The sequence below is a fragment of the Sceloporus undulatus genome, chromosome 5 (assembly GCF_019175285.1).
Source record: "Sceloporus undulatus isolate JIND9_A2432 ecotype Alabama chromosome 5, SceUnd_v1.1, whole genome shotgun sequence".
NCBI lineage: Eukaryota > Metazoa > Chordata > Lepidosauria > Squamata > Phrynosomatidae > Sceloporus > Sceloporus undulatus.
This window is the reverse complement of record NC_056526.1, coordinates 128,872,695-128,889,208: the sequence shown is the minus strand read 5'-3', so window position 1 is coordinate 128,889,208 and position 16,514 is coordinate 128,872,695. Positions and strand designations below refer to the sequence as shown.

The window sequence follows — 16,514 nt, the reverse complement described above, 5'->3', positions numbered from 1 at the left end:
AGGCAGTCCCTTGTGCCATTGCAAACTACATTTCCCACTCCCAAGCAGGCATAGCATTTGCAAGACCATAGGCAGTCCCTTGTGCCATTGCAAACTACATTTCCCACTCCCAAGCAGGCATAGCATTTGCAAGACCATAGGCAGTCCCTTGTGCCATTGCAAACTACATTTCCCACTCCCAAGCAGGCATAGCATTTGCAAGACCATAGGCAGTCCCTTGTGCCATTGCAAACTACATTTCCCACTCCCAAGCCTTCTTAGCAATTCCCCCCTTCCTCCTTTTCCTTGCCCCCTCCAACCCCCCAAAACCCCTCACCCCCTCTTTTTCCCAGGTATGTCTCAACTTAGGAGGGATTTATGGGACAGATCCAAAGCCTTTTTTCTTTTCTAATGGGGGCAAAGCCTTGAGAAGCCCTGGACCCCTGAGAAGAAGAGGAGGGGGCTTAGAGAGAGGAAGAAAGAGAAAAAGAAGATGAGGAGGGGGGAGAAAGGAAGAAAAAGGAGAGGAGGAAGAGGAGGAGGGGAAGAGGAGGAGAACTTGGAGAAGAAAAAAAATGGAACAATAATAAGAAGAGAAGGAGGGGAAAGAGAAAGGGGGAAGCAGCTCGCCTGAGTGTAAATTCCTCCCTGCTCGGATGTTGCCCAAATAAGGAAGCAGAGGGCTGGCCAATAGAGGCAAGGCAGTGCAGCAGACCCCGCCCCTGCTGGTTTCAGTTGTCCTGTTGCTGTTGCTCCAGGCAGCACTCTATAGAAGGCAGGCAGCAGCCCTGGGAGCTCAGAGTTGGGCAGCCACCCGGGGGCGGGGGCGGGATGGGACCGGGCACGCCCCCTCGGGGGGCGGGAAAGTCCCGCCCACCAGCGTGAAATGGCAAGCCTATGTATATGAATAAAATTTTTTTGTTTATTTAATGCATGCATTTTCCTTCACATACTCATGTATATTCATATTTTAAACATTTTATAAGGAAATAATAATTATTTAAGTAAGAACAGTTTTATTTAAATAAAGTTATAAAACTACGAATCCCAGATTTCTATAGCATTGAACCAAGGCAGCTAAAGTGGTGTCAAACTGCATTATTTCTGCAGCGCAGATTAAGGTTCAGTCTGCACAGTTTAGAAAGAAATACATTATCTTTTTATTTCTAATTCCACTCAAAAGAGTATCCCCAGAATCTGCTTTCTCTTGCTCTGTTTATCTGTGTCTGACAAATACCTTGTTTCTGCAGGTGATACCAAGAGCTATCCATTAATTCTATTTAGTTCTACTAAGGCAGAGCAGTCTCATCTAGCCATGCTTAGACCAACAAGCACTTTATTTTAATTCAATCATAAATAAGAATTATATTCATGGATCCATCCTTGTCTCCATAAACCAGAGACAAAAGATTTAATTATAGCAACTTTTAAAAGATGCAGCAGTTTCCAGAGTGCCACATGTAAACTGATTGTTTAGCTTTAAAATTCTAAATATGTAATCAATGGGATGTAATATGTTTCTCCTACTAGTTAAATAACACATTAGCAAACCAAGCAAACTTACACAATTTCTGACTTACACCTGTAGCTTTAAAAAAGTACAGGATGAGACTCCCTTATCCAGAATTCCAAAACCTAAAATACTCCAAAAACCAAAACATTTTCATGGGTGGCTGAGACAACAGACACCTTGGCTATCTGATGGTTCAGTATACAAACAATCTCATGTACAAAATTATTAAAATTATTGTACAAAATTAACTTCAGGCTATGTGTATAAGGTGTATATGAATCATAAATGAATTTTCTGTTTAAACTTGGGTCCCATTTCCAAAATATCTCATTATGTACGTATATGCAAGTATTTCAAATCATCATCATCATCATCATCATGTAATCCAAAACAAGTCTTGTCCCAAGCATTTTGAATAAGGGATACCTTAACTTGCACTTCACTTTATAAATGACATTGTAAAGCATTTCTACTCAACAGCTTCGTGGGAATGTAATAGTAAACCAGAATTTAGCCATTTAGCCGACAAGCATCTGGAAGTCCAAATGAAGCCTCAGGTTCAGATGATCTTGGATTTTCTCTCGACAGACCAAACTGGCACGGTTTACTCTGAGCTAGGAAACTGTATTTCTTTTTAAATTATAATTTCCATTATCCTCCAGATAACAGTAAAAGCAAGCTCTGAATTTCCTTGACCTTCTGCATATGTCTCTCAGAACAGGTATTATAGTAAACCCAGATACTAAAAAAAATTCTAGCTTTCAAATGTCCAGCAACAGTGGTAGAAATTTTCAAAATTTTTCAGTACATGCTGGAAATGTTATTGTGTACACAATAAAAGCAAAGTATTTGATAGATTATCAAGCCTTTGTATTACTCAGGTTGCATCTGTACTACACAAGTAATGCAGTTTGACACTGCTTCAATGGCCATGGTTCCACCCAAAGGAATCCTTGTAACCTTCTCTGTCAGAGAGCCCTCCAAATCCTAGGGTTGTAGTCCAGATAAGTAAGTTGTCCAGTTTGTCTATTAGCCACAAAGCAAAAATGAGAGAATCCACTTTTTCTTCTTTATACTAGATACCAGATTGTAGTGGAAATAGTTCAAGCAACCACTATCAGCAGTTTTCCACAGATGAAGCGACAAAAAGGTAAGTTGTCTGTTTCCAGTACGTATTTAAACTTAACAAGGATTTTTTTCATATGGCCACTTAAAATCATGTGGGCTAATGCTAATCCTTTATGCAGCCTGAACAGACAATTGATCCAAATTAACGTTAAGAAAATCATGTATTTTGACTTCTTCTTGCCAAGTTCACAATTTTTGCAAAGGGATATCAGTATGCGAAAGACTCTTGTAGCACTGTTGAAACTAACTGAACAAAAGTTTCAGTTAATAGTTGTCATATTGCCAGCTATCATTTGCATGCTTTAAAGGTTAAATTTGCCTACTTAGGACAATATTATGGAAATCTACATTCTCACTTTTAAATAACAGCATTTTTATAACATCCAAGATTCACAAAACAATGATACAAATAAAGGTTTTGTGGATGTTGGATGTTACTGTACTTTGCCAACACAGCTTTACCCCTGGATATGATTTTTTAACATTTTTATGGTTAGGTGATATTTGAGGGATAGAGTAGATGGGAGCCACTAAAGTTTAGTAGCTAGTAAGAATGACTTAGGAATAAGGATACATATGTATGCAAGGCACGAGTGCTTTACTTTCAGACTAATACTTTCAGATTTATGTGCTCTGATGAACTTGTGTTATTGCTTAAATGTTCAGAATTAAGTATGCATCTTACTTTAAAAACAAAACCTCTGAGTCTTTGCAAAAGACCTGAAACTTACTGTTATGTGCTGCTCTTTAATTCTCCATCCATACTGTAGAGGGGTTTCTATCATGGTTAAGAGGAAAAAGAGAATGTGATTGATAATGTCAATCTGCTAAAACAAGGAGATTATTTTGTAAAATATGGATATTCCAGTTTGAAATATTGGATGGTGGTCATTTGGCTAATTTTTGAAATTAAATACATACCAAAATAGGAGTGTGCTTTCTTTTTCATCACACAGTAATTTAAGGGAGAGTACCCCAGGTCTAGGTGAAGTACTACTTTTGTCACAAGAACAATGGAGGCTGATTAAAATGACATCCTTCTTACAAATAAAGAAACTACTTTCACTTTGAACATTCTAATGGTGTAATTTTGCTTCAGCTGCTTTGTTTCTAATGATTATTATAAGTATTTATTAGGAGCATAACTTCTTCCTTTCCATTTGGTTTGTATCTTCCCTTTTTAGCTGCCTGGAAAACAGTTCTACTTTTTATGTTATGCATTTTGCGTAATGAGAATCCATTGTGCTGAGCATAGTGCGCTACTAATGGCAACATCAGTAAATAGCATTAACATCAAATAAATGTCATGGTGAGAATTCCAAAGTGGGATGCTCATTTCCTAAGATCACTTGAGAGCTTATATCATCACTATTGTAATTTTCTGATATGCTTCTTTCTATTTTAGTTTCTTCCAGAATGTGGATAATTTGCTTTTCCATTTTACATGGGTGCAACAGTTTTTATTTTGTTTTTAGAGAAGTGCTTTTAAAGTGGTCTGCTGTTTATAAAATAATATAAAATAATGTGTCCTAAGTCAATATAGGACAAAGGGACAATTTAGGTGATATTTCTGGTTAATTTATCTTTTAACAGAGCTAAATATATACACCTTTGAGATAAAAAGATTAATTTACCGGTAAGATCATTTTATGAGATAATGGAGAGAGAATGAAACTTATTTGGCATCCGTATTAAAATCAATAATCCAATGAGTGCAGCCACTGAGTGGTAGTATAAGCAGATAAGCAGTAGAGCTTTCCTTCTCCCCTCCTCCCTCTTTTTTATTTTTGAAATTTGGCCGGTAAGATAATAAAATAACTGTTCCAGTTTAGGAGATTTTGTACTAAATCCTGTTGTTCATCTCTACTACAGTGGCTCTATTGAATCGGTGGAGCTTGTTAAGTCAATAGTATCTAAGTCCCATTGATTCAATAGATCTACTCTATCTGTGGGATGAACTATTAGATTTAGTTCTTTGTCATAGACAAGTCTTGTTGGTTTTAAAATGATGGGCAGTTTAACTCCATTCACTGTTGGAATGCAAGGTCTTTACAAAGTCTAGACTAAGGTGAGAAACTGTGTGTGTCGGGGGTGTGTGTGTATTTTCTGTTATTCACATGCATAAAGTTGACCAGAAACTATTGGCTTCCATTGGATTTAGATCACAATTAAAATTAGTTATACATTTTTGTAGTATTTAGCCAACTGAGTGTTTTCAAGGAAGTACTGTTTGTGGCACACCATCCCAGATTTTTAATTCTTTCACCTATTTGATCATGGGCCAGTAAAAGAGCCCTCTTTACTGTACTTTTCAACATGAAGTTAGTTTTTACTTTCAAGTTTTGGACAAGTAGTCTATGTGTAATCATTTTTTCTTCCAAAAGAGGTTGTTTCCTTTCAAGGAGATTCAAGTTCAATAAATGCAGTATTAAGGAAAAGATTGCTAAGTACTTTTCTTACACTTGAACATATCAGAGTACATAGGTTCTGTACGTACCAACTTTTAAGTGGTCTGAAAAACTGCAGCACTGAGTGCAGAGGAAGCATAATTTTGGGAATGTAGATAGTGAAGAAATAGCACTTTTTAGAGTATTCTAGGTGACTATTACATTTATAATTTAATAATAGGTATTAGTCTTTCTTTTTACATTATTTATTTTAAGGAAAATGCATTTCTGTGCAGTTAAAAATACATAATAGCTATAGCATTGCTAATTTTGTAGAAAGGGGCTGTTATGTGTGGTTATATTTTTTTTAATGGTTGCAACTCGTACTGCTAAAATTTAAAAGATAAAAGGGAAGTAAAAATCTATTATGCTGTTTTTCTTTCTTTTATGAAAAAGGCTAGAACACTTGTAAGGGCAACATCTGTTTTTCAAAAAGGCATGCTATGAAAGCAAAATCATGGAATATAGTTTTTATGGATAAATTGAAACAGAGTCAGTGCAAACATTGCATTGCTCCATATCCCTAAACTTTGGTTCAGACAGGTTATTGTGGGATTGTGCAGTTCTACCCCATAGTCAATAAAAAGTTCTGTTTTAACTGGGGGAGGGAACAAAGGCTGGAGACAGAAGGAAAGACACTGCCTAAAGCCAAGGTGAATAGATAACCATATGAATGGTGGAGGAACTTATTGTAATGTAGTGTGATGCTGTCTAGGAACAAGAAAAGACGTGTGATAAACAGGCCAAAAGAGCTGTCATGAGGCTGGGGTTTAGCTAGTGTTACAATATGTGTAGTGTGCCAGGAATCCATTTTCTCTTTTTAACTCACTGTTGATGGATTCAAGTTTGTGGATATACAGTCTGCCCTCCATATTGGCAGACTTACCATCCATTGATTTAACCATCCACTGAGAGGAAGCCCCTGTTTTTCTTAATGGCGATGTGTTCATGTAGCCACACTAGCAGACATCCACAAACTATGCCACCGTTAATTAAAACAGGACTTGAGCATGCGTGAATTTTGGTATCCGCTGGGGTGAGTGGGTCTGGAATGGATCCCCTGCAGATATGGAAGTCTGACTGCATTCCAATTCAGCTGTTTCTCTTTCCAATCTTCCTGTGTGTGTGTGTGTGTTTATGTTTGTTTTTTGTTTGTTTGTTTTTGTTCAAGGACTGCTGTCCTGAGTCCAGAGAAGGAATGCTCAGGAAGATTGAAGTGTTCTGCAAATGGTTTTTGTGTATCTCCATTCCTAATGTCTGATTTATGTCTATTCATCCTCTCGTGCAGAGGCTGGCCTGTTTGCCAATGTACAATGCTGGAGGGCATTGTTGACAGAGAATGGCATATATCATATTAGGGGATGTGCAAATGAAAGTACTTCTAATATGATTAGTTCCTGTGATGACATTTGCTGAATAAATGTGTGGGCAAAATTGGTAGAGGCTTTTGTAGAAAGGGATGTTTAAATTGGGCCAAGAAGTGATTTGCTGCTCCATGTAGCTTATGATTTTGTATGGACATGTCATATACTGTACAGTACAGATGTCTCAAGGTAGGATATCTGCAGAATTTCCCAAGTATGGGAGAGCGCTTAGGGTGTTAATGAATGACAAACAATTTCTGACGTTTTGGCTGTTGTTCAGCAGTTATCAAAGTCACTGAAGTTATAATTCTTGAAGTGATCATATAATGGACATAAGCACTCCCTTAGCAGTTTACAATGTGTGTAAGTTGATTGCCCCCAACAAGCTGGGTACTCAGTTTAGCAACCTGAGAAGGATGCCAGGCTGAGTCGACCCTGAGCCCCTGGCTGGTATTGAACTCACAACCTTGTGAGTGTCTGTAGTACAGGCATTTAATCACTGCACCACTAGGGCTCCTGTTAATGCAGATATCATTTAAAAATTAACAGTTTCCAAAAATGTATTAGTAATCACACTTCATTTGTGCCTCTGCTACCTGTTTATGGCTCCAAAAATAAGGAAGAATCAAATTTTGTGAAGCTTCCTACCTGGCTATCTAGAAATAATTTTTACTTGCTACAGGCAACAAGGCAAGTGACTATTATTATTAAAAGTAGCTGCAATCACTTACACTACTTTAAAGAGGTTTTAACCAGGCCAAACTTTTTGTTGGAATTACCATGGTACGGCATCATCTAACTGTAAGCCAGAACTGATTTATCACATTTTCTGGGTGGGCTACTTTAGTATTTTCAGTGTACATTTAGTACTGTGCAAGGTTTCAAAATAGTAGGAGACTGACAGCTAAATGAACCAGGTCTTCAAAAAAGGTTTTAAAAAAACTGACTTGGTTGCTATATAAGGTTGTATGAGAGTTTTATAAAGAATTTGTAAATGTTAATATGTAATGTTTTTAACTTTTTAAAAATTGTTTAATTATTTTAAAAACTTTTAATGCTTTGTATTGTTTTAATTTGGACTGTTTTAAATTTTGTTAGCTGCCTTGGGTCCCTATACTGGGAAGAAGCTGGGAAATAAATAAATACTATTATTATTATTCATTGCATGTTGAAATCTTAACTGCTTCTCTTTTTTCACATTCAGAAAGTTAATCTTTTAAAACTTTTTGTCACAGAAAGTAAAGGTAAAGAGACTGCTGCAATGAAAGCTGACCATCTGAGAGCACGAAACATGAAGAGGTATATTAATCAACTAACTGTTGCAAAAAAGCAGTGTGAAAAGCGAATACGGCTTCTGGGAGGTCCTACTTATGACCAGTCAGAAGATGGTATATTTGAAGATAGTGATGGCCCTCAAAGCCAGAAGGTAATGGTGTCTTCTGTGCGTGTCAGGGAGGGAAAGTATAGGAGTATAAGATAAATTAATGTTTTTAATCTTTTCTTGCCATAAATCCATTCACCATAATGTCAATGTTGTGTGTCCAAGAGACTCTTTTTGATGTTGCATTTAGCAGCACAAGGGACAGCATAAAATGTCTTCTTCCTACATGGTTAAAAATGCTGGAGGTCTGTGACCATGTGGATGTAGCCACCCATACTAAGCTTCATAACCATCATAGAAGGGATGGTCTTCATATGGAAAGGTGCTCTGAACTGCGTCTATACAACCACAAGCCTCTAACATTTTGAAAAGTGCCCATGCTCTCTTGATTCATGCACCATTAAAATGCTGGTGGCCTTTTGTTGCCAAGCTTGAAACACATGATCCTATACATACACATGTAAACTGCTTTTTTCTATGTTCAGGAAACAAGGCCAGAGGTCACTAGAATGAGTACCCAGCTTGTTGGGGGCAATTAGCTTACAGTTGTTAAACAGCATAGAGACTGCTTAGTTCAGTATGAAGCAGTATATAAATGAAGCTACTATTGCTTCTAGAATGCCAGTGGCTGGGGGAAGTTAGCTCAGTGCAGTTTTTCTCTCTGTGGCACTGTATCTGTCCTGCTATTGTTTGTCTGGTAGAGACGTTTAGGCCTGCTTTAGGCATTTTCCAAAATACTTAGGAACAAAGTAAACTAGAAACATAGTCTTGGCTGTGGAGGGCCTGACCTCTTAAGATTTTATAGGGAGAAACAGAGCAAAAATAAAAGGAATTGCAGAAAAGAGGTTTTATTGAGAGAATGGAAAACAAAATCTCATTTTAACAATTAACTGGGGAGACTGTGGTAAGCCAAGGGAACTGTAATGTGTTGGTTCAGATAGCTGGGAACTGGAAAATAGCAAGAAAATAACATTTCCTTATTCTCAGCTGTAACAGAAGGAGTAGGGGATTGTTGGTGTCAAGTTAAACCCAAAAAGGCATAGGAAAAGGACATTCAGTCATGTCAAAGCCTTATTATGTGAAGTTCCTTGAGAATGAGAATTCAGAGAGGGCACTCAGATTCAGTCATGTTATATTTATGATACATTATTCTGAAACAGCCTAAAATTTCATCCAGTTAAGATGTCTAAGAATGGTCACCTGACTGGAAACACCAGATGCTGGTCAGGGAAAGCATTTGTCCTTCAGTGGCTCTTCATGGAGCTCATTGAATTCAGGAAGTATACAACAGTTACAAACCGGAACATACAAAAGAGCAGGATAATGCAGGATTTCTGATTGCTGGGTAAACAAAAGAAGGATTATTGTATTTTCTGTCTTAACAATATGGCCAAAGGGGATACACTTTAAATGAGGTTTAATGCATAGAATTTCATTGTGAAATATTTAGTTCATTAACTACGGCATTTTGCTACTGAAAGAAGTTTGTGCTGATGATTTTCTTTTGTTCCATGTAGAAGAATGTATCATCCCCAAAGGGCTTACATGTTCTCAGTCTCACATTTTGGGATTACCAACATTAAATAAGACACTTGTGTAACAAGATAGAGAGCCAGTGAGCGTTGGACTAGGACTCTGGAAGGCCAGGGTTTGAATCCCAGCTCGGCCATGGAACCCACCTAAATGACCTTGGGCAAGTCATACTTTCTCAGCCGCAGGGGAAGGCAATGGCAAACCTCCTCTGAACTAATCTTGCCAAGAAAAACCCATGATATGTTCACCTTAGGGTTGCCATAAGTCATAAATGACTTGAAGGTACACACAACAAATATCCAGTTTATTGATCATGCATGGTTAATGTTTGTATGTGCAAAGTAAGAATGATAACTGCAAAGCTGAAACTATCATCCCTTAGCACTGCGCCACACCACATGCACACACCCCATTGTTTTCAGTGGGGCTCGAGCATAAACGTTTTTTCCCTTACGCAGGGGGGTCCAGTATGCGGATGATAACCCACTATACATGAAACTGCTGAGAAGGTGATCTGGAGATTCGGAGTTCAGTGTCACCAGTATGTGGATGATAATCAGCTCTGCCTCTCCTTTCCATCTAATCTCAAGGAATCTGTTTCAGTATGAACCAGTGTCTATTGCCATTTAATGGACTGGATGAGGGCGAACAAATTGAAGGCTAATCTGGACAAAACAGAGGCGCTCAATTGGAAGGCAGATCAGTGTAACACTGCCCCTGAAATCTCAGGTTAATGCCTTAGGCATACAGTTGGATTTAGCTCTGAACCTGAAGTTTCAGGTGGTCAACTGCATTTTCACAATTAAGACTTCAGCAGCTCCAAAATTCTGCATCTAGACTGCTGACTGGGACTATACGGAGCATATAACTTCTTTGTTAGAACCACTTCACTGGCTTCTGGTCAATTTCTGGTCACAATTCAAAGTGCTGGTCATAACCTATATAGCTTAGATCCAGACTGTTGGAAAGCCTTCATCTCCCATATGGGCTTGTAACAATCTTTGAGGGAGAGCTTTTTCTGTCACAGGGTCATCTGGAGAGGGCAGGGGCAGAGGACGAGCCTTTGCCATGGCTGCTCCCAGGCTGGGCAAATCTCTTCTGAGGGCAGTCTGGTTGGACACTTCTCTTGCTCTGTTTTCATCAGCAGGCAAAGACCTTTCTATTTAAATAGGCCTTCAGCCTTTAACTGGTTGGGCAGAAAGAATTGCTATGGATGTTGCTATTTATATCTAGGAAGTGTTTTTAATTTTTAATTGTTTTAATTGTTAAAATTCTTATTTTAATTTTTTAATCTTTTAAAAACTTTTGTATCTCATTGTTTTAGTGATTTTGTTTTAACATATATTGTAAGCTATCTTGAGTCACATATTGGGAGAACGGCAGAGTATAAATTAATTAATTAAAATTAAATGCCATTAGAGCTGAGTGAAACTTATGGGTTGACATTAAAAAAATCAACATATCTATTCAAAGATAATTTCTTCCATAGTTACAGCATCACTGTAAGTTGTACTGTACATACTTCGTCAAATACATTTGTTATTTCAGATACTGAAATTCAGTTCAAACACATAAGAGAGCAGTTCAGAGTATTGAAAAACACCAGACTGAGATATCGCACAGTCAGAAATAACTACAGTTGTCTCTCCATATTCGCTAGGGCTAGGGGAACAAGACCCTCGTGAATATGGAAAAACCGCAAATAACAAAAACACTGTTTTTACCTGAGAGGACACCTCTCTAGGAATCTCTAGGTCCTCCAGTGCAACTCTGTAGTCAATGTCCAACATACACTGACCATAGAATGGCACTGGAGTAGCTATAAATGGTCTTTCAGTGCAACGTTTAGTTAAAGTTGACCACAGAGTTGCACTGGAGGACCTAGACAGTCCTAGAGAGAACATATTAATGAAATCCGTGAATAATCAAATCTGCAAATATCAAAGCCGCAAATATGGAGAGATGACTGTATGTCGATAGAACTCTGTTAGCCATAATTACATTTGACAGTATACACACACCCCTTCAAATAAACTACTTTTTCTGCCTGGCAGGACCCTAACCAAGGGTTTCCAAGGTGCTGCAGATTAGGGATGCTAAAATTCACTGGTATTTTGATCACACATAGTCAAAATACAGCTGGGAATTGTGCGATCCTCCAGATGCTGCTGGTATACAGATTTCATCAACCCAAGCCAGTATTGCCAGTTCTGGGGAGTGATGAGGAGTTGGAGTCTGATAAGTTCTAGATGGCAGCATGCTCCTAATCTCTATCCTATAGGGTTAGACAGTGTACCAGTGCTAACTAAAAAACACAATTGACTGCCATCCTGTTAATGAATTAAGATGGTACAAGTCTGACTTAAGCCTTTGCAATTAAGTTTTACCACCATTCGGGTTGAAAGTCTTTTTCGAACACACAACCAAAAGTCCTCCTTTTCAGCATGTCCCAATGCAGGTTCCCTGCCAACTGTATACATCAGGGAGGTTAAAGTTAATTCTGTACTGCTTTGCCTTTATTACTTGAATTATTTTGGATGCTGATGTATTTAGCTTTGAGGCTGGCAATATGAGGTTGTTTTTCTTTTTACAAAATTATTTTGTTGAATTATTACAGTGTTTTGCTATTGTAAATCACAACTATTCATTCAACTATGCAAGGGTGGGGAGACAAAAATTTAAAATAAATAATTAAGACTAGATTGTTGCCACAGGGAAGTGAGGAAAAGTTGTGGTTGAGCTAAAGGTGAGTATTCATCTCTGAGTCTGAAGCTGCTTGACTTTAAAAAGCTTAAAGGGATAAAATTAGATTTTCTCTCTGGTACACTAGTGGTAGACATTCACATGACAGAATTCATGCATGTGTCCTAGTATAGCTGTTTGCTTTCAGGTTAATACTGGACATTAATGGTACTGAATTATCTGAGACCTACAAACATTTCAACCTTGCTCAAGGACTTTATGATGGGTGCTTAAAGGCCTAATTGCCAAATACTGTAGTGTTTTTTAAACTATATATATAACTGCAATTCTAAATATTTACTTAGATGCAGATTGTACTGTTTAACATTGAACTTTGTTTTGAAAAAATGCAGTGGGAATTGCTGTGCTAAGCTGATAAAACTGAATGGATTACAGCCAAGATAATAATATGACTAATAATTTTATGCTAGTGAAAATTTGAAAATGTACCTGTAGATTCTTACTCCTCCTTTGGGCTACAGAATTAATAAAAGTCAAATGAGAGAGTCTCTGTTCTAGTTTGATAGTTTTTCGTATTAGGTTTTGGTTTTGGTCCATGGTATTACTTATATGCCCTTGGCTTTAGCTTTTTCCTTTAGTGATTTAGAAGTATCTAAGTGATAAGGTTATCTTAGGGTTGCCATAAGTCAGAAACGACTTGAAGCACATAACAACAACAGCAAATTAGGATTAGTGGGACTGAGCTATTTAAACAAGTAGCTGAAATACATAGTAACTGAAGTTAGTTTTGTTTAAGCCGGTTCACAGAATCAATTACTGTGGGAAAGGGAATGTTACCCTTCCTTCCTTATCAGGGCAGAAATCCTGATAATTGGCAATCTGATATCTATAAGATTGGTATACTTAATAAAGTCAACCTCTAAAATGACTCTTAATGATTTAAATATGCAATGGAGATATAGAACAAAACGAAGAAGAGCAAGAAGATTGGATAGATTGGGCAGTAGTGCAGGGATAGGTTTAATGTAAAGCAAGAACCAGGGACTGTGCAGGGATTGAAGCTTTCTCTTCTGTCTGCATATAACTCCCATCTTCCCCTTTAGCGCTTGAATCTCAGTTATTGTTCAGCTTCAGTAGTGTCTTTTTCAATAGTAAAGGTTTTTCTAAAAAGAAAATTGGGCTTTTCCGGATGCTGGTTGAGTGGAATCAGGATGAATTTAATGAACACTCCTCCCCATACGCACATGAAATGTGCTCCCCTCTTTTTGGTTATTTGAGCAGTTGCAAAGGACTACAAAGTCTATGTGGAAGAAGTAGCACCCATCTCCCATTGTACTGTACCTTCACTTAGTATGGATAGCACCCCTGCAATGGCCATACATTGTCTCATAAGGTAATAATCATTGCAAAACCTTCACAGTTGCATCTTGAGTCATTAAAAAACCCCACCACCCTTCTTATAGCAACATCCTCACATAGCCAGACCTAATTGTTTACTTGATAGTATAATTGTTATTTTTTTGTACCACTCTAAAAATGACAATTAAGCTGATCAGGCTGGGGAACAGCAACAAACAATGTCTTCCTTTAGGGTTTGTCAAGTTGTGTTTCTCCCACATGCATTCTAATCTTGTTGTGCTTTGATAAGGTATTTAATCAGTGGCCTAGATTTTGAACAGTATATTGATATAATATAATGTCAATTCCATCCCCCTCCAGATTCTTCAGTTTGAAGATATTTTGTGCAATCCATCCTACAGAGAGCACTTCCGAATATATATGGAACGAATGGATAAAAGGGTTCTGATCAGCTACTGGGAGTCTGTAGAATACTTGAAGAATGCTAACAAGGTACAATGAGACAAAAATATATCAGATCTTGCTATTGGGGAGATTTCTCTCTGTCTCTCTCTGTATCTCTCTCTCTCTTTCCCCAATAGCATGTACGTATGTATGAAGGATGTCAAAAGCTTGCTTGTAAATCACTGTTGCATTAGAACAATTCCTTGTTAAGACATTACTTTTTTCATATACCATAAAGTTCATGTTGGCTTTACCATATAATTTTGCTAAAAGACATTTTACTAGTCCCTTCAGTTGTCCTGACATGATCATAATGGGACTAGATTTCAAAATCTGTTCTCCCATGGAAAGAGCGGAGGAAATTGGGATGTTGCACATGTAAACCATAATATTACTTATTTAATTGCTAGTGCATGTTCCATTATTTCTGCATAGAAGAGTGATTTTACAGTGAAGTCCCGTCAGTAGTTTTGTATCTGAATGGGAACATCTTTTTTCCTTGCTTCAGTTTAATGCTAAACCAGAAAGAAAGTCCCAAGGGAAAAATGCATTGTGTTTTGCAAAGTTCCCCTTGTTTTTTGTCATATGTTCACTCTAATACTTTCACTTCCAACACAGTTTGCAGTGAATGCACAATGTGTATTGAACTATTCAAAAGTGTTATTGATGTGGTATTTGCTTTTTAAAAAAATGTTTGACACAGACCTAGCAATTCATCATATTTTGTGTTGGGGATAAATTTTTCAGTACAGGTTGTCTTCTGGATAGCTCCTCACATTGTGTGGTTGTGATCCCGCTTGCATCATCATCATCATCATCATTATTATTATTATTATTATTATTATTATTAACCTTTATTTATAAAACACTGTAAATTTACACAGCGCTGTACATACAATCTTTTTAATTAGACGGTTCCCTGCCTTCAGGCATTCTGCTTGTAGATAATGTAACAAATAAGTTCTACTCTCAAACATTATTTTTTGTTATTTGTTAGCTATATTTTATTCCATTTTTTTGCTCCAGGGTGCTTGGGTTGAAATACAAGGTTCTCTTCTCCTAGTCCTTGTTCTCAGGCTTCTGAGATAGGTTCACATGAGGAGTTACCCAGTGAAGCTCCATGGATAAATGAGAACAGAAAGAGAAGTCTCTTCATTCAGCACCCTAGTGATTTTACATTTAATAGCTTTCTTAAACTGAGACTTATTTTTTCCCTCCAGAGAACTGAATTGGGAAAACTTTTAAAAAGTTTAACTACTTTGTTTTTCATTATGTTGGGTTTCTTCTCTCCCCCCCCCCCAACCCAACATTCTTTCTTTTCTACTTAGGCTGAAATACCTCAACTTGTGAGTCAAATCTATCATGATTTTTTTGTGGAAAGTAGAGAAATCCCTGTGGAAAAGTCACTCTATAAAGAGATACAGCAAAGCCTTGTGGGCAACAAAGGCATTGATGTTTTTTACAAAATTCAAACTGATGTTCATGAAACACTGAAGGACAGATACTACCCATCATTCATTGTCAGTGATTTATATGAGAGGTTGATCAAGAAGGAAGAAGAGGGTAGTTCTGTACAGATGACATCAGATGACAAAGATGAAGTGGTGAGTTATGGCTACAGAATTTATCAGTGGGGTACAATCCTAGTTTGTTTGCTGGTTAAATGTTTTTTATACCTCTTGGAGTTTTATAATCTTCATCATCATCATTATATTCTGTTTCTATAATGTACAGTGCTTCTCTTCTGAATGGAAGATTGTTTATGAATTAAAAAAAACATAAGGAACTAATTCCAATATTTCATATAGGTCCAAAATTTTCTGGGGATGTTCGGCTGCTTAAATGTTTTGTCCTTTCTATATCTGGCCCAAGATCTCATCTGATCTTGAAAGCTAAGCAGAGTCAGCTCTTGTTAGTATTTGGATGGGAGATCGCCAATGAATACCAGTTACTGTAGGCTGTATTTCAGAGGAAGAAACTACCAAAACCACTTCTTAGTATTCCTTGCCTAAGAAAACTGTATGAAAATCATGGGGTCACCATAAAGTCGACAGACTACTTGAAGGCACATACACAAATATATCTTGCACTGCCATAGCTTCAGTTCATTGTAAAACATGTTTCAGTTCCAAGTAGCAACTACTTTTGAACAGGAATATTTTCCATTTATTAGTAGAAATTCTTTGACTGCTGTTTGTCTTTTTGATTTAAGACACCTAGTGTAAGCAAGCATAAAGCACACAAACAGTGCGAAAAAATTCATTAACAAATGACTTACAAATACAGTTCTGAATTACTAGCTCATGTTTGAGATACATGGAATATCTACTGAAAATGTCTAGAAAACCTTGTGATTGGTTCATTTTACAGTCCTCTCTCCATTCTTGCTTTCTTCAGACATGAGTCCCTCGCTTATGCGTGAGGGACAAATGGAAGGGGATGAATGGGGTCCGTGCCCATTGCATGTGCCTGTGCACACCCACACACCCGCACCTATATTCAAGCCAATGAGGCTTGAATATAAGCGAAACTTCATTTCTGCGAGGGGTTCTGGAATGGATCCTCCATGAAAAAGGAGGGGCATATGTATTCTTTTTTTCCCTAATGTACTTCCTCCAAAGCATTTAGTGTGGCATTTTAGCTTGCTACAGCCTTGTGATTGT

The 16,514-nt window shown here is 37.5% G+C and overlaps 1 protein-coding gene across 4 annotated transcripts in view; it reads left to right on the top strand.

The window, feature by feature from the left end:
* SNX25 (sorting nexin 25) overlaps nucleotides 1-16,514 on the top strand; it is an 80,263-nt gene that overhangs the window by 41,580 nt on the left and 22,169 nt on the right. For all 4 annotated transcript variants that reach the window (XM_042468201.1, XM_042468203.1, XM_042468204.1 and 1 more), the window contains exons 6-9: nucleotides 2,572-2,642; nucleotides 7,667-7,857; nucleotides 13,768-13,899; nucleotides 15,180-15,455. In XM_042468201.1, coding sequence (XP_042324135.1) covers nucleotides 2,572-2,642; nucleotides 7,667-7,857; nucleotides 13,768-13,899; nucleotides 15,180-15,455 — 670 coding nt within the window. The remainder of the gene's footprint in view (nucleotides 1-2,571; nucleotides 2,643-7,666; nucleotides 7,858-13,767; nucleotides 13,900-15,179; nucleotides 15,456-16,514) is intronic.